The sequence below is a fragment of the Gymnoscopelus braueri genome (assembly GCF_963280865.1).
Source record: "Gymnoscopelus braueri genome assembly, chromosome: 10".
NCBI lineage: Eukaryota > Metazoa > Chordata > Actinopteri > Myctophiformes > Myctophidae > Gymnoscopelus > Gymnoscopelus braueri.
In genome coordinates, this window is record NC_137611.1 from 12,517,382 (window position 1) to 12,539,725 (window position 22,344).

The following is a 22,344-nucleotide window of genomic DNA, read 5'->3' on the forward strand; positions in this document are numbered from 1 at the left end:
ACTAAGGCAGAGTGGGCACTAAAGGCAGAGTGGGCACTAAGACAGAGTGGGCACTAAGATAGAGTGGGCACTACTAAGACAGAGTGGGCACTAAAGGAAGAGTGGTCACTAAGACAGAGTGGGCACTAAGACAGAGTGGGCACTACTAAGACAGAGTGGGCACTAAGACAGAGTGGGCACTAAGACAGAGTGGGTACTAAGACAGAGTGGGCACTAAGACAGAGTGGGCACTAAGACAGAGTGGGCACTAAGACAGAGTGGGCACTAAAGGCAGAGTGGGTACTAAGACAGAGTGGGCACTAAGACAGAGTGGGCACTAAGACAGAGTGGCCACTAAAGGCAGAGTGGTCACTAAGACAGAGTGGGCACTAAGACAGAGTGGGCACTAAGACAGAGAGGGTATTGATTGATTGATTGAATATTTTATTAGGCAAACAGCACAGTTACATTTAAAATACTTTGTCTAACAGGTCCGTTCATAAAAGTCCTTGCGGACTTGTTTCCAATGAGGGCCTTGGTATTTAATTCATAGGCATATATAGTGGCACACCAGTTCAAATATCATTACAAAATAAACAGCAAAAAAAATAACACTATGTACAACAAAAAAATATTTTTTTGGAAATGTACAAGAACAGGGGGGGGGGGTCTGCTTAAGGCAGAGTGGGTATCAAGCCAGCTATGAGTGGGTACCTAGATGCGAAATTTGCTATTTTGTCCAAAATGAAAAAGGTCTTAACTTAAGTAATGTAAAGTAAAAGTATACATGATGTGATTGTGAACATGCACAGTACACCAGGCCAAAGGGGGAGGTTAATATCACTTCTCCCTTAGAAAGGTGATCACCCATCACCCCCTCCTTATCCCCCCCCCCCTTTTCTACTCTGTACATATAGAGTTTTATATTTGTGATACTGTATTTTGGTTATTTTAGTTGTATGCTATGTTGATGAATTGAATATAGGACCTCAATGGAAACAAGTCCACACGACTTTTTTGTGTTATCCTTTTAGACTAAGTATATGACTCGTTTGCATTTCTGTCTAATAAAGTATTCAATCAGTCAATCAATCAAAACCCAACTAACTATGTCATGTGCAAGGAACGAGTAGGCTATTTATGATAGTGAAGGCAGATTTGTGATATCCCCCCCACACACAGACGAGTCACGACACACACATGTATATTGGTATATTATTGTGTTTTTTTTTACTGTGTGTGTGTGTGTGTGTGTGTGTGTGTGTGTGTGTGTGTGTGCGTGTGTGCGTGTGTGTGTGTGTGTGTGTGTGTGTGTGTGTGTGTGTGTGTGTGTGTGTGTGTGTGTGTGTGTGTGTGTGTGTGTGTGTGTGTGTGTGTACGTGTGCGTGTGTGTGTGTGTGTGTGTGTGTGTGTGTTTGTGTGTATTTATACTTTTACCCTACAGTAAAACAATTTTCATAGGCCAGCTCAGTTCAGATTACATGGTAATTCCATTGTATCACTTTGGTGTGCGGTTTATTTTCTCTCTAGTGTTACATCGTTGCTAGTGTAACATTAACGCCCAATCAAACGAGGGGTTTTCCTCCACGTCACGGTTTCTTTTTGAAGCCCATCATGGGGGTGTGCGTAATATTTTGAACTGTGCACGTGTGCGTGTGCGTGTGTGTGTCTGAACTCCACCAGCAGAGAGGGGAGAGAGTGAGGCACAGGGGACAGTCAGTCAGTCACCAGACTAGAGAAAGTCACTATAGTGAAAGTGGACGAGCTGTGCAGTAGCTATAACATAGTAACTTAAGAGTTTTCTGACACTATGTCTTTCATTCTGATGAAGAAGAAGAAGTTTAAGTTCAAGGTAGATTTCGACCTGGACGAGCTCTCCTCCATTCCCTTCGTCAACGGCGTTTTATTCTGCAAAGTTCGACTCCTGGACGGCGGCTTCGCCGAGGTGTCCTCACGGTAAGAAACCTACTATTTATAAACACTCTGCTGCGCTGCGCTGGCTTTGAATACCAAAACGGTCGCCCCAAAACACAGTCGCCCTCCTCTGGGGCAAGTCGGGCGACCTCGGAACGGTCGTCTCTAGCCCTGGTCCAGAGCGTTAGTGAGTTCTCGAACTCACTAACGCTCTGGACCAGGGCTAGGTCGTCTCCAGCTATTCCTAAACGTAACTTCAGTAAACTATGCCTAAAACCTAACCTTATTCCTAAACTTAACCTCAGTAAAACTGCATGCCTAAACCTAACCTTATTCCTAAACTTAACCTCAGTAAAACTATGCCTAAACCTAACCTTATTCCTAACCTTAACCTCAGTAAAACTATGCCTAAACCTATTCCTAACCTTAACCTCAGTAAAACGAATACAAGAACACAAGAACCGCTAGTGGCGAGCGGTCCGCGAAAAACAAATGGGAGTTACTGTGTTTTGGGGCGAGTCTTCCGGTTACCTTCGCTTTTACACATCAGCTGACCAGCCGAAGCAATGTGCACGATTTGACCAATTGATTTATTTTAAGTAGCTTAACTTGATTGTTAGGCTATATTTTTAGGACATCCGATAATCTTGAGTTCATGTCAATGGATACTTTTAAATCCTGGAAACATCCAGCCTATAACCACTGTCATGACACATTGACAATGATATCCTGTGCTGTTTGCAAGCAAGGAACTGTTCTCTAGTCTAGTCTACTCTATCACAGAAAATAATTTCAGATGGGGGTCTGCAGCCAAATACATATTAATGTGTGGGTCCTTGACTTGAAAAAGTTTGAGAACCAGTGGTGTAGCCTAATAGTAACCAGAATGTGACAGTATGTTGGTTTTCTGTTAGAAAACTAACCATAATTGTTTCAAATGTCCATGCTAACATAAGAACTTTATACCGTTGAGGTTTTGCCACAGACCGTATCTGTTACTATGTAAATCAATGCACATTGATTTTCTATTGTCCATGTGGCATGTTATCTCTTCGTGTTGCCATGCCAACGGAGCACAGAGGAAACTAAACAGTCTAAACCCACCACCAGGGCTTCAACGGTTGGCTAAATCATTTGTTTAAGATTGAGACCAGGCAGCTTCTGACCAACCACTGACAGGCTAGAATACCGGGACACTTAAATGAGTCACTGGAAAGAAATGGACATAAGCATAGCACATGCCAATTGCATTTGCCAACCAACCACCAACGGTTGTGTGTGTGTGTGTGTGTGTGTGTGTGTGTGTGTGTGTGTGTGTGTGTGTGTGTGTGTGTGTGTGTGTGTGTGTGTGCGTGCGTGTGTGCGTGTGTGTGTGTTTGTTTGTTTGTTTTCTATGGCAACTGACAGCATTAATGTTCTGTTTTTTATCCATTGCTCAAACCACATCTTCCAGTTTGTCCAGAATCTAGGTTTTATTGTCTAATCTTTGTATTAACCACTTAAACCCGATAGTTGACTAGGGTCCTCCAGGGCTCAATACTAGGTCCTCTAGTATTTGCCTCTACACCAAATTTCTTTGCCAAGTTGTGAGCAGACAAGCTCACAACAACATCACGTTGCAACGTGTTGTGAGCTTGTAGATCTCTTATTTTCACCAAATGTTCACCCCAGAATATAGGGACGCTTTAAGTGCTTAAATACAGGTTTTAACCCAATTTGACCAAAGTTTAGAAGAAGTTGATGTTTGAAAGCAATCTTTTATACATTCTCTCCATTTACAGAGGCTAGCTGCTCCCAGCATAGAGCTCCAGTGTGCTATACTCGTTATTTAGCTTTTCTGAGTGTGACCCTGTGTGTGTTTGAGGTCCCGTCCTGTGTGTTATTGTCAGTGGTTGAAGAAGTATACTCACACGTTTTACTTAAGTAAAAGTATCAATACTGCAATGAAGAAATACTCTGTTACAAGTAAAAGTCCAGAATAAAAAAAATCTTTTGAAAATAGGCAAGCTACAAGCTCACAACGTGTCACATCGCGACGCGTTGTAGATCAGCTATTTTCAAATAGCCAAAGTTTAAATAGGCTGATGTGGTTAATGAATGTTTTGTAATAATAATCCAAATCTACAAAGTTAGCTAGTAACTAAAGTTTTCAAATAATTGCAGTGGAGTAAAAAGTATAATATTTGCCTCCGATATGTAGTGGAATAGAAGTAATTGAAATAAGTATTGAAAATGGGAAACACTCCAGGAAAGTAAAACTTCCTCAAAAGTGCACTCAAGTACAGTACTTGAGTAAATGTACTTAGTTTACTTTACACCACATGGTTACTGTGTTCTTGAATAGTGCTTCGCCTCTCTCCCAGGGAACCGGTCCAAGCTAACTGTGTGCAGTGGAAGAAGAGATTCTCCTTTGTGTGCAAGATGAGCGCCAACGCGGGGACAGGCGTCCTGGACCCTTGTAGGTGCCGGGTGTCTGTGCGCAAGGTACATTTTTATGGATGTCAACTTAAGCACTGCTTTGTTTACACTGCAAACACACATATACATACAGTAGTCCCTAAGAGCCTCCTCTCCACAGCAGAGTCACTGTTGTCAAGTGGGGTTTGCCAGGGCTAGGTTAACTACACACAGTGAAATCCTCAACTAACTGTGTATACGAACTCAAGAGAGGGAAAGGTGTGTGTATGGGTAATGTCCAGTTAAACAAACCAATGTGGTCCTCACAAACAAGGGTTTTGCTCTGATTGTGTGTGTGTATGGGTAATGTCCAGTTAAACCAGTGAGGTCCTGACAAACAAGGGTTTTGCTCTGATTGTGTGTGTGTGTGTGTGTGTGTGTGTGTGTGTGTGTGTGTGTGTGTGTGTGTGTGTGTGTGTGTGTGTGTGTGTGTGTGTGTGTGTGTGTGTGTGTGTGTGTGTGTGTGTGTGTGTGTGTGTGTGTGTGTGTGTGTGTGTGTGTGTGTGTGTGTGATGTCCAGTTAAACAAACCAGTGTGGCCCTCACAAACAAGGGGTTTGCCCTATGTTTGTGTGTGTGTGTGTGTGTGTGTGTGTGTGTGTGTGTGTGTGTGTGTGTGTGTGTGTGTGTGTATGTTCATAGCAAATAGTCTAAATTAGTATTTTTAAATATTTACAACTATAGCCCAACTCAGTTATAAGGATGAAGCTGTGTGTGTGAGCTCACTAATATGTTTGCTGTCTCTTTTTGTCGTTTTAGGAAATGAAGGGGGGGAAGACGTATATAAAGGTGAAGTGGCTCTCTTGAAAGGCGCAGCCAGGCTGACATTTGTATAGCTCAAGTGGTATATGATGCACATTAGAACATTCTTATCACAAAGTTAATATGATAATGAGTACTGGCCTACCAAGGGCACTGGGAAGCAGTCTTTGTTAAGGGAGTGTTTGTTTGTTAATGCTTTCAGGGCTCAGTTTCCGCCTTTGGTTACTGATTATTGTGTGAAGCAATGGACCTCTCTGTGTTACACAGTAACACTCACTGAAAGCAACAATAACAAAAAAGGTTTTCTACCGTGGGTTATTATTATATTATTATGTCCATGTTTACTCTCTCAGAGTTGAGTACTGTGGATTTACAGTGAATGTAGCAGAGTTATAGTTTTAGTTTTGGGAATTTACTAGTTTTAGTTTAGTTTGTATTGTATTCTATTTAGTTTCATCTTAGTTTTTCAGGTATTAAAGTAAAGTTTTGATTTAGAGACGCTGTTAAAGGTATAGGATGAAAGAATGCATGACATCATATGGTGGTGAAACAAAAACTAAAACAAAGATTTTGTTAGATTGTTTTAGTTAGTTCAACATTGTTCATTTTGGTTTGTATTTAGTTTCAGTTTGAGTTTTTTAAACTTCAGTTTTTATTTTAGTATCAGTTAAAATAAAAACTTTTTTTTCTAGTTTTAGTTTTAGTTTTAGTGAACTAAAGTAACCCTAGTATGTAATCCATATAGAGCCAATTCTAGATTTTGGCTTACTATACTGTAACTGATGGAGGCTGTACCAGGAGGCTGATGGAACAGAAACATGAATTCTAATATCATTTGTGTACTTTATGCAGCTGGGCTTTGCTGACCTGAACCTCTCGGAGTTCGCTGGGTCAGGCAGTACCACACGCCGATGTCTGCTGGAGGGATACGACACCAAGCACACCAGACAGGACAACTCCATCCTCAAGGCAAGTATATACAGTAACCTCCTTCCTCAGGAGGTGTGTGGGGAAATGTTTGGTTTAGCTGTTTCCCAATGGCTCTGTCCTGATACAGTCTAATGATTCTACCTCCTTATCACCAGCTTTACTAGAGGGAGGAGAGGCTAGAGGGAGTAGTAGAGGCGAAACGAGAACACAATCTAATGAAAATATTGGGGGACATTCTTGGCCAGGAAAGATAAGATAAGCTAAAACATTATTAACCATTTAAGCCCAATATACGTTGTGCGACGAATAGAGAAAAAAAGCCCATCCTAAGCATACAATGTGTGATAAAGTTTTGGGAAATTTGGGGATACGTTTTAAATTGAGAGACAACCGGTTGAAAGTGGTTAACCCCGAAACGGACGTGTTGGTTCTTTCAGTATAGCCACGAGAAGGGACAGCAGTAAAGGCAAACAGAAATAGAAAATTAAACATAAAAAAAACAAACAAATTGAAAAAATGTCAGTCGCCACTGAAATCTCAGACTCAGCACAGTACAGTAGGTATATAGGTACAGTATCAGAGCAGGAAAACACAGAGGCTACTGTATAGTCACTGCGCTGCCATGCCCCCCAACCTAGTGACGTTTACCGTTTACAAGTAAACACTAAACAGTCTGTTACTAAGGGGAGTAAATACCAGGAAATGCAGGATGATGCATTTAAAAACAGCTGTAATGTTTTGGCACATCAATGAAAGGCATGCTTGAACCTGTGATAGACTGTATGAGAGCATCTGAACCGCCTGGGTCTGAGAAATGAACCGCTCGAACCCCAGCATCCCTATCATGTCATATGACATACATGCATGTCATAATAGGCAACTTCTTCTTCTTCTTTCAGATAGTTCCCGTTCCCGTTATGCCTATTGTGACCAGCATGTCGTGGGTGAAAATAGCCCATGCTACATGCTCAAAACGTGCCCTGTGACACGTTGTGAGCTTGTAGAGTGTCTATTTTCAAATAGCCTATGTATAGGATAGGGCTAAAGTGGTCAATGTATGTTTTATAATATAAATTAAAAGTACAATATTTGCCTCTGAGATGTAGCGGAGTAGACGCAAAAGTATTGAAAATTGGAAATACTCCAGTAAAGTAAAGAATACCTAAAAATTGTACTTAATTAAGTACAGTACTTGAGTACATGTACTTAGTTACTTTCCACCACTGTTTTCATGTCACGAGATTGAACCCCCTTACCATTACAAGGCAAACCGTATCACTAAATCACTAAGCACATTCAGAGTAGCGTACGCAGAGGTACCACAGCTTGTGCTGCCTTTAAGCTAACATTGTTTTTTATCTTCTTGTCACACAGGTTGTTATCACCACACAGCTCATGTCTGGAGACCCCTGTTTCAAAACGTAAGAATATTTATTTTCATACCCACCTGGGTTGGCTTTCTTCCTCTCTTTCTTAATAATTACTTTACTCTTAATTCATTGACTTGTGATGTAATGAACATCTAATGAACTAACAGCAAATTAAGTGTCGACGTGTCTCTCACACTGAAACCGCAAGCTGCATGTTCTATCTGACCACAATCTGTATATAGGCAAACCTGCACAGGAAACTGTCTCCCTCACATCCTGTCTGTCAGCAAACTGAAAAACACTTCACTTTAATCACACTGAATATCATTTTATTGACATGGAGCGGGAACGCATCTGTGTCATTTTAGTCATCTGTGTCATTCTTTGGCTATTCAAAGATAGCAGATATACAAGCTCATAGCGCGGCACCAAGTGCCGCACTACGAGCTTGTAGATCTGCTATTTTTGAAAAGTCTTGAAAATGTGTGCAAATCTTTGAATATATATATTTTTAAAGCAAACATTTGTAACTCAAATCTTTGCTTTTGGGGGTCCCTGGAACAACATATTTTGAGATGGGGGTCCGTGGCCAAATACATATAATCTTGGGGGTCCTTGACATGAAAAAGTTTGAGAACCACTGATATAGAAAAAAACTGTTTTAGAAGACATTTTGTAGAATCGGCCTCAGGTCTTAATGGGTTAAACACAAGTTAAATACCAGTGATCTGGCATGTTAATGCAATCCATAACCTTCTTATCCTACCCACGACTCGAACCGTGGTCCCCCCACAGGAGCACCGACATTTATACTGTTGAGCTGAACAGAGAGCTTGTTTGGGAGGGCGAGATATTTCCCTTTGGATTTCATGCAGTACCTCTTGTCAACCAGGAGTGGTCCTACCCAACCACATGATCTACTACAACCACAGCAGTTGTGTTAGTTATATTGTATTAATTAACACACTCTACCACACAGATTGGTTAAATACAGCTTTATTCACTAAAATAAGTTACGAATTGCGGCTTGAACTCATTATCTACAACTTGACATTACTGCTGACCATTGTCCAAAGCATACCATAGTTTGTTAAATTTTTAGGGCCTCCGTTATTTTCAGTACAATATGGAAATTAACTTGCAGAGATTTGAAACTTGAGATAGATGTTTCAGAAACAATAGATTGTTTCAGAAACATTTAGAAAGTTTTCAGACTGGTGAAAACAAAAACAAAAAAACTAACAAGAAAAGAAAAAAAAACAGCGGAGAATTTTCACCTGCAATGACATGGCCAAAATAGTGACGCCATGGTTAAGACAATGCCCCATGCAGAACCAGGGTTAAGACAATGCCCCATGCAGAACCAGGGTTAAGACAATGCCCCATGCAGAACCAGGGTTAAGACAATGCCCCATGCAGAACCAGGGTTAAGACAATGGCCCACGCAGAACCAGGGTTAAGACAATGCCCCATGCAGAACCAGGGTTAAGACAATGCCCCAGGCGGATCTTGGCCACTATTGAAGGAGTGAGCAACAAGGAGCGTGGGACCAGCTCAGCACTTACTATAGTCATGTTGAGACAAACAAGGGCCAGTCAACCAAGGTCATGACGTAATAAACACACTCCTGGCAGAGCTTAGGCCATGTGCACTTGATCACACCCTCAATCTGCCTTTGTTACACACACGCACGCACGTGCGCAGACGCACGGGCTTACGCACACACACACACACACACACACACACACACACACACACACACACACACACACACACACACACACACACACACACACACACACACACACACACACACACACACACACACACACACACACACACACACACACATTCAGTCACCAAGGAGATGTCTAATGTCTAAACCGTAGAATTGCCCAGTCATTATTCCTCCCACAGAAAGTGACTCATAAGTGCGTGTGGAGGATGTAGGCTACAACGGAGCTCAGTGGGAAAACCTGGGCTCATGTGTCTGCCCCTCTTCTGCCTGCCGTCTCGTCTGTCGCATTCACTCTCTTTTCCCTCCTACCGTACTCCTACTACTGTCTCATGTAACTCAGTAGCTCACAGTTGATGGGGTTTCGTGTCCTTTCGCTATGTCTGCCAAAGTCCAGAGGATGTTATGAATAAAGCCTAATTTATGGCCCTGTCGAACGAAGACGGCGCGTTCTGAAAATAGCCGACCTATACAAGCTCACAACACGCAGTGGTGGAAAAAGTACTCAAATGTTTTACTTAAGTAAAAGTATCAATACTGCAATGTAGAAGTACTCTGTTGCAAGTAAAAGTCTGGTGTTCAAAATGTACTTGAGTGAAAGTAAATAGTAACTAAAGTTTTCAAATAAATGTAGTGGAGTAAAAGTAAAATATTTGGTTCCAAGTGAGTTAGGGTGGGGGGTCCGCAGTTAAATTATTATTATTTTGGGGGGTTCTGGGCACCCGTTTCAAGAGCTAATGTGGTCCTCAGTTACTACAGGCAAATCTTTGTGTGATAGGATTTTTTTTTTTACACTAACCACTTGAACCCTAGCATCCCTTTTCTGAGGAGAACTTTAACCAAAAATAGCCGATCTACAAGCTCACAACGCCTCGCAGCGCGAGGCGTTGTGAGCTTGTAGATCGGCTGTTTTTGGCAAAGAGGTTTAGGTGTAGATGGAAAAAAGAGCAGACCAAGTAAAAAACAATAGTTTAATCTGAAACACAATTTTATACAATATAGAGGGGGTCCCTGCTTCATCTCTCTCTCAGCTAGGGGGTCCTTGGCATGAAAAACGTTGAAGACCCCTGCCCTAGGTTGATTGTTTTCCTGTACAGGTAAAAACGTCTGAAGGGTAAAACATGGCAGGCCAGCAAGCAACAGTAATCAGCTGCAGCAAGTAATATTAATAAACGGGTGTGTTCGATCTAGGTGTGCCCAGGGCCGTGGGTGAGTCAATGTGCCATCAAAGACAGTAGTCAACATTATCTATCTATGCTTTCACATTGGCACGCCTAGATCTAACACAGCCATCTTGAATGTTATTAGCTACGTTGCTTACATCACGGCCCCGGGGTACGATAAGATCAGCCTTATGCTGCCTGCCTGCCAAGTGAGTGATGGGTGATATCGTGGTTGCCTCGCAACATCAAGAGGAGAAAAAAAAGCAGCTGCAAGCTGCTCTGTATTGCAGACTGCACAAAAAAACGACAGAGCAGCGCACCCTGCAACATGCATCCTGTCTGACTGGGATGCATTATGTTAACCTTTTTTTTATTAGCAGACGTACTGTAACTATACGCACATCGACAGTGGGTGCTGATCTAAAAGTACAGAACGTTTAAAAAGTTGAACCTGTGTACCAACGATATTTAAGTCTTCTTTTTTATAAACCACTTGTCTTTGAAGAGTCTCTGGTATAGGAGACTCAAAGTGTCAATTTTGAGTCTCCTACCGGAGACATAAGCATCAAATTATTGGCTTAGGGATGCAACAAAAACTAAAAGTCTCCATGAATTCAAGTCTTCATGGGGGGGGGGGGGTGTAATCGATAGAAAAAAAGTAATTTTGGGGGTGAACTATCCCTTTAACCCTGGGGTCCCTATGTTGGGCATGTCATTATGGGCGAACATTTTCAAAACAAAAATCTACGCAAAAGGGTTCAGGTGGTTGAAGAGCACAGAAAGCTTTGCTGTCTGCTTATTGATGTACTGTATGAAACTGCTTTGACTTGAGGAGATGTTTAGTAACTGTACCTGTGTTCCCTGTGTGTGCAGGCCTCCGTCCACAGCTATGACTCTGGGAATCCCACAGGCTGAGGCAGAGTGTCTTAATGAGGACACAAAGGGGGGATTCAATCACCTGTCTGTCATTGGTATGTACTGTACTGTACTGTACTGTACGCGCACGGCTGCCTACCTGGTCTCAGTAACTTGTTGACGCCCCCTTCTGTGACAACGTACTGTACTGTACTGCGTTGGTTCTCAAAGTGGGGTCCGGGGACCCCCAGGGGTCCTTGAGGGAGTTCCAGGGGGTCCCCAGCTAAATGATGGATAGTTAGGAACCAAATAGACCCTTATGGGTCTGTAACTCTGAGAGTGTACAAATGAAAGTCCATTTGTACACTCTCAGAGTTAAATTAACATTGATTTTACAATATGGGGTCCCACAGATAGAAATGCCATTAAATGGGGGTGGGTAGCCTAATGCATGTCAAACAGGGGGTCCTTGAAATTAGAATGGTTGAGAATCACTACTAGAGCCGTAAAAAATCTTGTCTTATGGGGGTCCCTGGCATATCTTTTCCAATGGGGATCCGCGGGCTAAAAAGTGTCAATTTGGGGGTCCCTGACATGAAAAAGTTTGAGAATCACTGTTGTACTGTACTGTACTGTACTGTACTGTACTGTACTGTACTGTACTGTACTGTACTGTAGCCTACATAATAGTGAACTCTATAACCCAAATAACAACCACATCTGTTTCTTGCCTTCCAAGACCTGGTGTGAGAACCTCTAGAGAAATATCTTTTGAAAGGGTTTACACACATGTCCCTATTCTGGAGGCCAACATTTGGCAAAAATAGCAGATCTACAGACTCCGGTCAACAAAGTATAGAGCCTTTAGAATAGTTGGTTAAGATCAGAGGGTAAGATAAGTGAGTTATATGTAGTCATAAGCAGGCATGGCAATTTGAGGAATCAAATAATCAAATCAACAAGATTTATCAGTTTATATATCAGTTTAAAAATTTCAAACATGTGAATGCCTGTCTTTCGTCCATTTTATAAAATTAAATTTATGTTTCTTACTGCTGTTTTAACCCATTAAGACCGGGAACGCATCTGTGTAATTTTAATATTTATTTGGCTATTCAAAAATAGCAGATATACAAGCTCATAGTGCGGCACCGAGTGCCGCACTATGAGCTTGTAGATCTGCTATTTTTGACTCGAATCTTTGCTTCTGGGGGTCCCTGGAACAAAATGTTTTGAGATGGGGGTCCGCAGCCAAATACATATCATTTTGGGGGTCCTTGACATGAAAATGTTTCTACAAATTCTACGACTCTGCAAATGTCTTCAAAATCCTAACAGTTTTCTTGAGAACACGTATGTTGCTAGGGGTTCTCAAATGTTGTCATGATTTTTCACGATTTTCAAACTTTTTCATGATCGCTCAAAAATAGCAGATCTACAAGCTCATAGCGTGGCACTGAGTGCCGCGCTATCTGCTATTTTTGAATAGCCACAGAAATCTTAAAAATGACACAGATGCGTTCCCGGATTGAAAGGGTTAACATACAGTACATTATTATTACACAATATCAAGATGTATGGTTGAGTTCAGAGAACTTGTGATGAGCATTTTGCCATCTTCATTTTAGCATCATTTTAGTGACAGCTTATTCAATGATGAAGATACAGTATACTGTAGTGGCCGGTTGCATCCCTAATGTGATCTGTTTCTGTCTCCTAGATTCTACGAGGAAGTCTGCATCCGTCCCTGATGAGCTGGCAGCTTACGGCCACTCTAGGACCTCTAGCTATGCTAGCCAGCTGTCAAAAATCTCAGGTAGCATGTAGCACACAACACACACACACACACACACACACACACACACACACACACACACACACACACACACACACACACACACACACACACACACACACACACACACACACACACACACACACACACACACACACACACTCTAGAAGACTATGCACACAACATCAGCATCTCTCTCACCCTCTTCTCTCCTTATTTCTCTCTCTCTCTCTCTCTCTCTCTCTCTCTCTCTCTCTCTCTCTCTCACACACACACCCACACGTTCACTTTCTCTCCCTCTCTTTCTCATACACAGAAACACGCAATACTGTAATTACAGAGAAATGCACCACACATACATCAGCATCTGATGTATGTGTGGTGCATTTCTCTGTAACACACACACACACACACACACACACAGAGACACGAGTAACAATCGGTATCAAAAGTCAAACGCAGGAACAACTACAGAAGCTATGGAGCACACAGTATACTCTTCTTGTGTCCTTCCTTACCTATAATAGCTTACAGCACATGAAGTATATACTGTTCCTGTGTCCTTTACCTAATAGCTTACAGCACATATAGTTTATACTGTTCCTGTGTCCTAATAGCTTACAGCACATGAAGTATATACTGTTCTTGTGTCCTTTACCTAATAGCTTACAGCACATGAAGTATATACTGTTCATGTGTCCTTTACCTAATAGCTTACCACACATATAGTATATACTGTTCCTGTGTCCTAATAGCTTACAGCACATGAAGTATATACTGTTCTTGTGTCCTTACCTAATAGCTTACAGCACATGAAGTATACACTGTTCCTGTGTCCTTACCTGTAGGTTACAGCACCAACCACTCGCGGTCGTCCAGTTTAACAGAGCTGAGTCACCAGAGGAATCCCTCTGGAAGCTCCGCCTCCACCGGCATCGGCAGCATCCTGGAGCCCGGCGAGCAGGGAGGGGGGGGCAAGACCACGCCCCCGACGTCCGTCACCTTCTACCATCACGTCCCCGAACGACCGTCCACCCCCGCCAAGAGGTATAGTAGACCTTACTCATCATGATCATGATACAGAGCTGCTACTCTGCGTTCAGGCATATTATTATTAAAGCTTGGCGTAAGTGATGGTGTCTTTGTTAATACTTTAAGACCGGGAAAGCATAATTTGTGTCATTTTAAGATTTCTTTGGGCTATTCAAAAATAGAAGATATAAAAGCTCATAGCGCTATGAGCTTGTAGATCTGCTATTTTCTGAAAAATAGTGAAAGTTTTTGCAAATCTTGGAATATATATATATATATATATATATATATATATATATATATATATATATATATATATATATATATATATATTTAAAGCGAACACTTGTAACTCAAATCTTTGCCTCTGAGGATTCTACAAATGTCTTCTAAGTCAGTAAACAGTTTTCTGAAAAACGTACATTTCTATGTCAGTGGTTCTCAAACCTTTCCATGTCAAGGGCCCCAAAATTGTATATATATGTAAAAAAAAAAATCTGTTTACTAAAGAGCTGGAGAGACGGAGACCCCTATTACTCAACAAACACTCTATATAGCAATGATTATTATCGGAATACAGAGCCTTAACTTTTTAACAATTTCTTCGTTTTTTTTATCACTTTCACCGCCTTTACTCTGAGGGTGTACAAATGGATGAATGAACAGATCAATGCGTAAAATGCATTGTAACAAGATCTTTTTTGCTGATGGAACTGAATGAGACACCGTGGTCTCTTATACATCTTTACCATCGCAGTGTTTCCACATTCCAAGCCAGGCATTGGGATTCTTTCTTTTTAAAAGGATCCGTGGCTAATAAGCCAAATATGCCTTAAAACATTATTATTGCCCTCTATAACTAAAATAAAATAATAAAATCACCTTCAATATTTAATTTATTTTAACAACAGTTCATCTTTTACTCAAGAGGGGCAATGCCCGTCGCAAGTTGATGATGTCATTTGCCCATGCGTGGTCTAGCCCTATGGAATGCATGGAATGCATGTGCCAAAAAAATCTTTAAAATATTGATTTGATGCTCATATTAAAGGGGAATTTTGGACCATGGTTTTCTTACCTTTTCTGTGATGTTATGATATGTCTTAGGATGAATGGTCGCTTTTTTTGTTTTTGTAAGATCTGACGTTCATAGTGACAGAACACTGCAAAAAAAAAGAAAAAACGGAAGTCTCGCAAGACTGAAAAAAGATTGAAATCTCGTCTAGTGAGACTTCCGTTTTCTTTTGTATTTTTTTTCGGTTGCATAGTGTTCTGTCACTAAGAAAGTCAGATCTCACAAAAAAACACAAAAAAAGCTATTAAAATACGCAATCTAGCGCAAGGCCCATTGGCGCACGTTTTAAGCTGTGGCGGACCCCGGATGGAGTTATGAAAATGTTCTACTCTACCATTCATCCTAAGATATCATAACATCATAGAAAAGGTAAGAAAACCGTGGTCCCAAATTCCCCTGTAACCTTAGGAAGTATTAAGTTGGTCACACGTATTCCATAAATTCCATAAGGCTGGACCCCACATGGACAAAATGACATCATCAACTTGCGACGGGCATTGCCCCTATTGAGTGAAAGATGAACTATAATTTCCAAAATAAATGAAATATTTAAGATGTTTTTAATTTTACATTTTAGTTATAGAGGACAATTATAATGTATTTAAGGCATATTTGGCTTATTAGCCAGGGATCCTTTCAACCTTTTGTTGTTGTAACCTCTTCCCGTGTCTCTCCATCAGACCTCCCATGAAGCAGCAGTGCTCTGTCGAGCACCAGCTGAAGAGAGTGGACGCCACCAGGGTGGACGCTGACGACATCATAGAGAAGATCCTTCAGAGCCAGGATTTCAGCCACGGTCTGCTGGACTCCAGCGCAGAGGGTACCTACGCCTACACAGTACTCCTTAACTCATTCAGTCCCTGAACGCATCTTTAGATTCGAGCTGTAACCATTATTTTATACTTTGGCTATACAAAAAATAGCAGATATACTGTACAAGCTCTGCTATTTTTCGAAAAATCGTGAAGATTTGTGCAAATCTTTGAATATATAATTTGTCAAAGCGGACATTTGTAACTCAAATCTTTGCTTCTGGAGGTCCCTGGAACAAGATATTTTACAAATGTTGCTTTAAAAATATATATATTCAAAGATTTGCACCCATTTTCACGATTTTTTCAAAAATAGCAGATCTACAAGCTCGTAGCGAACTTGTATATCTGCTATTTTTTGAATAGCCAAAGAAATGTTAAAATGACACAGATGCGTTTCCCGGATTGAACAGGTTAATTTAGCAGACGCGGGTGGCCCATCAGTTGATTGGATTGGATGATGTTGTGTTTCTAGAATAGACAGAACCTTTTATTGATACCCGAGGGACGTTCCGTTGTCATGGCAGCACCGCAGTGAGGAGGACGAGACAAAGATAGAGAAGAGGCTCAGAATAGGTCTGCGATTCCCAATTCCCAACCTGTGGGCCGCGAGGGTATTGCAAGTGGGCCCCCAAATAATTGGCAAAACACCAAGATTTTAATGATAACATTAATATTAACAAATTAATGTAGAAAAAGTTACATGGTATTTTCCTTTTTTTTTAGACCTCGAAAAATGTTGTTTTCATTGTTGATACATATAAATAGGAACTTAAAGGGATAGTTCACCCTTTAAGTTCCTGGGGTATTTTTTTTATCGATTAGTCACCCCATGGAGACTTTAAAGGATCTACACCATGAATTAAAAAAAAAAATTTGATATTTAATATCATATGGTGTATGTCCCTCAAACCTTTTTCAAAAGGTTTGAGCCTAAATCATCACTCAGATATACTCATCCCAAGTCAATTGTCTCTGGCTTATACAGCACTTTCAGCTGCAATACCAAAACGTCCTCTTGGGCAGGGGGGGGCTACTGAGCAATTCTGTCTGGCCAGCATCAATGCAATGGCAATGCAAGTGATGTCACTTGCATTGCCATTCTGAAATGGCCTGTTCAGACACGCCCATTCCGAAAATCTCTGAAATGAGAATGAATGACTGAATGTTAAAAAAAAATATTTTTTGGGGTACAAGAGACACTGGGGAGCCCAAAAAATACCCCCCCCCCCAAAAAAAAATTAAATTCATGGTGTGGCCCCTTTAATTCATGGATATTTTTGTGTTTTTGTGCCATTCCTAAGCCAATAAATTGATGACATGTATGTGTTAAACATATATATATATATTCAAAGATTTGCACAAACTGGGTGCCGCGCTATGAGCTATTTTGCGATCTGCTATTTTTGAATAGCCAAAGAAATCTTAAAATGACGCAGATACCTTCCCGGTCTTAAGGGATCAACATCACACCATGCCCCCCCGTGTCTGGGCAGGTCACGTATGCATAATGTATGTTAAAGTAGACAGAAATAGAGGCAACGGCATCTTGTGCATTCTTCTGTCACCAATAAAAAACGGCATAAAAATAGACTCAAAGGTCTAAAGACTGACCTGGTCGCCTGCACTCGATACTGATGGAGTTAGCACACAGGGCGTGAACCAATGGCAGATATATAAATATATCTTGTGCAATCTATCACCAGTAAAAATGGAATTATATAGTACTGCGCAGTGGTGGAAAGTACATTTACTTAAGTACTGTACTTAAGTACAATTTTGAGGTATTTGTACTTTACTTGAGTATGTCCAATTTCCAATACTTTTACTTCTACTCCACTACATCTCAGAGGCAAATATTGTACTTTTACTCCACTACAATTATTTGAAAACTTTAGTTACGAGTTACTTTGCAGATATAAACTATGATGTAATGAAACATACATTAACCACTTTAGCCCTATTTTATACATAGGCTATTTGAAAATAGCAGATCTACAAGCTCACAACGCGTCGCATCGCGACGCGTTGTGAGCTTGTAGATCGGCTATTTTCAAATATTTAGTACTTTTATTTTTGGTACTTTAAGTACATTTTGATGCCAATACTTTTGTACTTTTACTCAAGTAAATTTTGAAATCTGGACTTCTACTTGTAACGGAGTATTTCTATATTGCAGTATTGATACTTTTACTTAAGTAAAGAATTTGAGTACTTTTTCCACCACTGAGTATTGATCAATATGTACATAATAGGCATGTAGTTATAAAGGTATTTAGTTAGATGTAATTCAATATCAATAGAGGCACAGTTATAACGTAGTACCCATCACAGTAGTACATGTAGTTCATATGTACAGCACGGCTTTAAACAAAAGACTGAACTGTGCTTGTGGATGTTTTCTCCTCGCAGTATATTACTATACAAAATATATTATATTATACTATGCAATTTGGTCAGTGCTACCTGGAGAAAGGAATCTAATCCAAATAACGGTGTCTTGTCTGCTTCCTCCATAGTTTACAGTAATCCTATCCATAGCCATCCATTTTTATATTGCCTTACTGTAAGTGTGAGTCATATTTATAGTGGCATGACCTTGTACTGTACATTGATTGAGCGTATCCTGTGCGTGTGTGCGTGTGTGTGTGTGTGTGTGTGTGTGTGTGTGTGTGTGTGTGTGTGTGTGTGTGTGTGTGTGTGTGTGTGTGTGTGTGTGTGTGTGTGTTGCTACAGAGGAGGGGCTCAGGCTGTTTGTTGGCCCGGGTGGAAGCACAGCGCTGGGAAACCATCATACCAGGTGGGTGTGATGTTATTGTTGTGTGACTGACTCACAACATGTCTGAGCACTACACTGTACAGTACACCCTTGGTTCTCAAAGTGTGGTCCGGGGACCCCCAGGGGTCCTTGGAGGGGTTCCAGGGGGTCCCCAGCCAAATGTGTTAATATAGCATCACAATAATGTGAACAATTTTAACCTTTTATAATTTGGCTATTCAAAAATCTACAAGCTCAATGCTATGAGCTTGTAGATCTGCAATTTTTTTTTAAATCATGATGGCTTTATAGCAGTGGTTCTAAAAGTTTTTATTTTCAAGGACCCCCAATAACTCTGGGAGTGTACATTACGGGTCCATTTGGTTCCCTTTTGTACACCATCATAGTTACAGACCTGTGAAGGTCCATTTGGAACCGATGGTAGAGGCAAATATTGAAAACAATGTATTTATGGAGGCCTTTATAGAACAGATACCCATGCTTGTTGTCTCCTGTCAGCTAACTCACACTCTTTTCTCTCTCAGGGTTGGAGCCGGGGCCTATGAGCAGGTGGTCATTAAGCGCTAGGCTCAGGGACGTGTGTGTCTGTCGGTAAAGAGTGCCACACTACTCTGATGTGATCGAGGGGGACACAAGGGGTGCATGAGGAGGGTGCCATTGGCAGTTGTCGGCTGCCTCCTTTCAGGAACAACTCTCACCTAAACACAACCCAGCTCCATCTGACCCACTGAACCTGTGGAACACCAGAGCTCTCTAGTGTTCAAAGAGTGAAATTCAAGGCAACATTTCCAGATCTGCTTTGACAAAGCGAGGTAATTGGTACATTGTAGGGACATTTACATGTGTCTCCTCGCCTTTCTCGCTCATTGACATGGGAGGAATATCAGTGAATCACAGCACTATACGTACTTGTCCACCTATAAAGACTCTGTAAACCACTTTGCAAGATTCTGAAGATTACATGATACATCTTATATACGAGTGCACAACAAGTGTAAAATTATTAGGGTTTTGTTCCACTCTACAAGAATGGCAACAATAGTAATACAAATTACTTAACATCTATGCAATTAAAAAACAAATAGGCTAATCGAAATCTGTTTAACACTATGTGGGCTGAACCTTTGTTTTAATATTGTACTCATGAATGTTTTTTACTTTGTGGCAGTGGACACATTTTGGCGGTAGCATTTGCTAAACGGAGGGAGGGGTTCTGCCTGTATCGTTCTTCGATAACCACAGAGTTGAACATTCAGGCGATGATATATTACAACCTGGTCTTCTCTGTTGTTAAGATCAACAAGAGTTATAGAGGACTCCGCAGGATGCTGGGAAAGTCACTCGTAGCCCTTTCACACCGAATCAATGACCTGGGAAAGACCCGGCTTTGCTGTTGGTGTCCGAGGGTCAAGGCCGGTTATCCCACTTGGTGTGAAAGGGGAACATGGGTTACAAAACACAGGTTTCCGTTAAGAAAGCTTATTGATTATGATTTAGAGGCGTACTAGTACAGTAGGCCTATATATACACAGTGGATTCTGGGAGAAGACCTTTACATGAAAGGAACACAGCATAGAATCAGAATCAGCATGACGTGACATCACAATAGAGCAGTGGTGTAAAGTAACTAAGTACATTTACTCAAGTACTGTACTTTTTTTGTGTGCAAATAAACCTGTTATTTAATGCAGGGGTAGCGGGGCCTGAGTGGGGGGAGGAATGACACCGGACATGATGCAGAAATTATGCTGCGGAAATCGCTACGACTAGTAGGAAGAGAATCACTTAGTTGTGCGCTGGTGTCACGTCCCAGAAATAGACGATCTGCAAGCCAAGCTCACAAGATGGGTTATTTTCGGTGTTGACAACAGGCCAAACTGGCAGGAGTTGGCTACTGTTGTGTGTCACTGAGTACCTGTGTATATTTCATTATTTTGATGTTTGTAATATCTGAAGACGTGAAGAAGCAGCAAGGATGTTGACTGCAGCCTAGTTATATAAGAAGTGTTTCTGTGAAGGAGAAAGATCAAATAATAATGTATGTGATACGTTTAAGCATCATGAAATGTTTTTTTTGTATGTTGATATCTTTGCACGTGTGTGTGTGTGTGTGTGTGTGTGTGTGTGTGTGTGTGTGTGTGTGTGTGTGTGTGTGTGTGTGTGTGTGCTTGTGTGCGCGCGTGTGTGTGTGTGGTGGGTTGTCTCTACTGATAACTCTTAAGGTCCTTACACACCGGGGCGATTTTTTCGTGCGAATAATACGCTTTTTTTAAAAACCTTATAAAGTCAATGCAAGCGTACATGGCGCGAAAAAGCGGAAAAGCGAAGCGAAAAAGCGTCTTTTAATTATTCGGAACGAGTCCGAATTTTGCGTATATTCGCCACATTCGCCGGTGTGTAAGGACCTTTACGCTGCATTCACACTGGGAGCTATACAAAGCTATAGGCTACCATTACTTTTCAATGAAAGCCAGCGACATGAAGATGCAAAGATACATCTGACGCTACAAAGCTACAAAAAAAGTTGAGCTGGTTTCAACTTCAGCTACAAAGATACAAAGCTACAAATATGCTGTGTAGCTTTGTATCTGTTGTATCTGCCAGTGTGAACACAGCATAATAACTAATATTTTTGGCATTATTTATGTTACTGAGACAAGTCACATGTGGTTTTGATGTTGGTTACTGGTATTCTTATGTTATTTTTAATATTGAAAGATTGTTACATGCAGCATATTTCTAATTAAATCATTGTTGGTACTGTAAATAAATATGCTACATTCTGGATATATATATATTTTTTCCTATTTATTATGGTCTTTCCACAATCTGGTAGGTGTGTGTGTGTGTGTGTGTGTGTGTGTGTGTGTGTGTGTGTGTGTGTGTGTGTGTGTGTGTGTGTGTGTGTGTGTGTGTGTGTGTGTGTGTGTGTGTGTGTATGATGAACACATTGTGTTAGGTTGGTTCTTTTAAAGATGATTTGCGGACCCTACTGATAGGGCATTAAGGTTAGATTTGAACGATATTTTAACCACTTTAACCATTACTTAATTAATTTTAATAATTAATTAATTATTAATTTGGGGGGGGCCTTGACATGAAAAAGTTTGAGAATCACTGCAACATAGATTTTTCAGAAAACTATGGATTTAGAAGACATTTTGTAGAATCGGTCTCAGGTCTTACTGGGCTAAAGATGATTTGCGGACCGTATATACAAGCCAAGGGGAATTAAAGAACAAACAAACCACTATATTTCAACAAGCCAGCTCTCCATCTCCCCTGTGGCAATCCCCACTGGGCAATCCCCCCCCCCCCTGGGATTTCCGCAGGGGTCAGTTTCAGTTACAGACAGTTTCAGTTTGGAGTTTTGTTGTCTCTAAGATCTCTAGAACTTAAAAAAATGAATTACCTGTACAGCTGTGTCTGAGGTGACAATAAAACTGTCTCTGTCAAGTAAAAAGCTATCTTGCGATTTAATTTGGTTTTACTTTATGCACAGATACAGATAACTATAATGGTAATTTTCAAACCCCACCCTCAAGAGCTCAGACATTCTGGTTTCCCTTTCTCTTTCAGATCCCTGCCGTTCCAATCCATCATCATCATCATCATCATCATCCAACCCCCTCCTCCCCCTTCCCAACCCCCTCTAATCCACACCTCATCTCATCTTCTGCTCCCCAC

General features: G+C 41.0%; 1 protein-coding gene across 3 annotated transcripts; it reads left to right on the forward strand.

Annotated features, from left to right (window-relative positions):
- The first annotated feature begins 1,688 nt into the window (after positions 1 to 1,688).
- Positions 1,689 to 21,442, forward strand: LOC308093881 (EEIG family member 2-like). 3 transcript variants are annotated; one of them, XR_013933906.1, is made up of 12 exons: positions 1,689 to 1,935; positions 4,257 to 4,377; positions 5,109 to 5,138; positions 5,964 to 6,080; positions 7,416 to 7,462; positions 11,183 to 11,280; positions 12,885 to 12,980; positions 13,808 to 14,006; positions 15,747 to 15,886; positions 18,615 to 18,678; positions 19,182 to 20,807; positions 21,060 to 21,442. XR_013933906.1 is itself a non-coding variant. In XM_080440271.1 (11 exons), exons 1-11 carry the CDS (start codon positions 1,790 to 1,792, stop codon positions 19,222 to 19,224), a joined length of 1,101 nt encoding a protein of 366 aa, XP_080296397.1. In that variant the 5' UTR covers positions 1,689 to 1,789; the 3' UTR covers positions 19,225 to 21,442. The 3 variants fall into 3 exon arrangements, 1 of the variants encoding a protein (XP_080296397.1); XR_013933907.1 differs by having other exon boundaries at positions 19,182 to 20,791; XM_080440271.1 differs by having other exon boundaries at positions 19,182 to 21,442.
- Positions 21,443 to 22,344: the final 902 nt, after the last annotated feature.

Bases quoted from the DNA above. Each gene is read 5' to 3' on its own strand.
- LOC308093881 (XM_080440271.1), top strand. From the start codon at position 1,790: ATGTCTTTCATTCTGATGAAGAAGAAGAAGTTTAAGTTCAAGGTAGAT. The intron at 7,463-11,182 runs GTAAGAATATTT...CTGTGTGTGCAG, and splicing joins GGAGACCCCTGTTTCAAAAC to GCCTCCGTCCACAGCTATGA. The intron at 14,007-15,746 runs GTATAGTAGACC...TCTCTCCATCAG, and splicing joins CCGTCCACCCCCGCCAAGAG to ACCTCCCATGAAGCAGCAGT.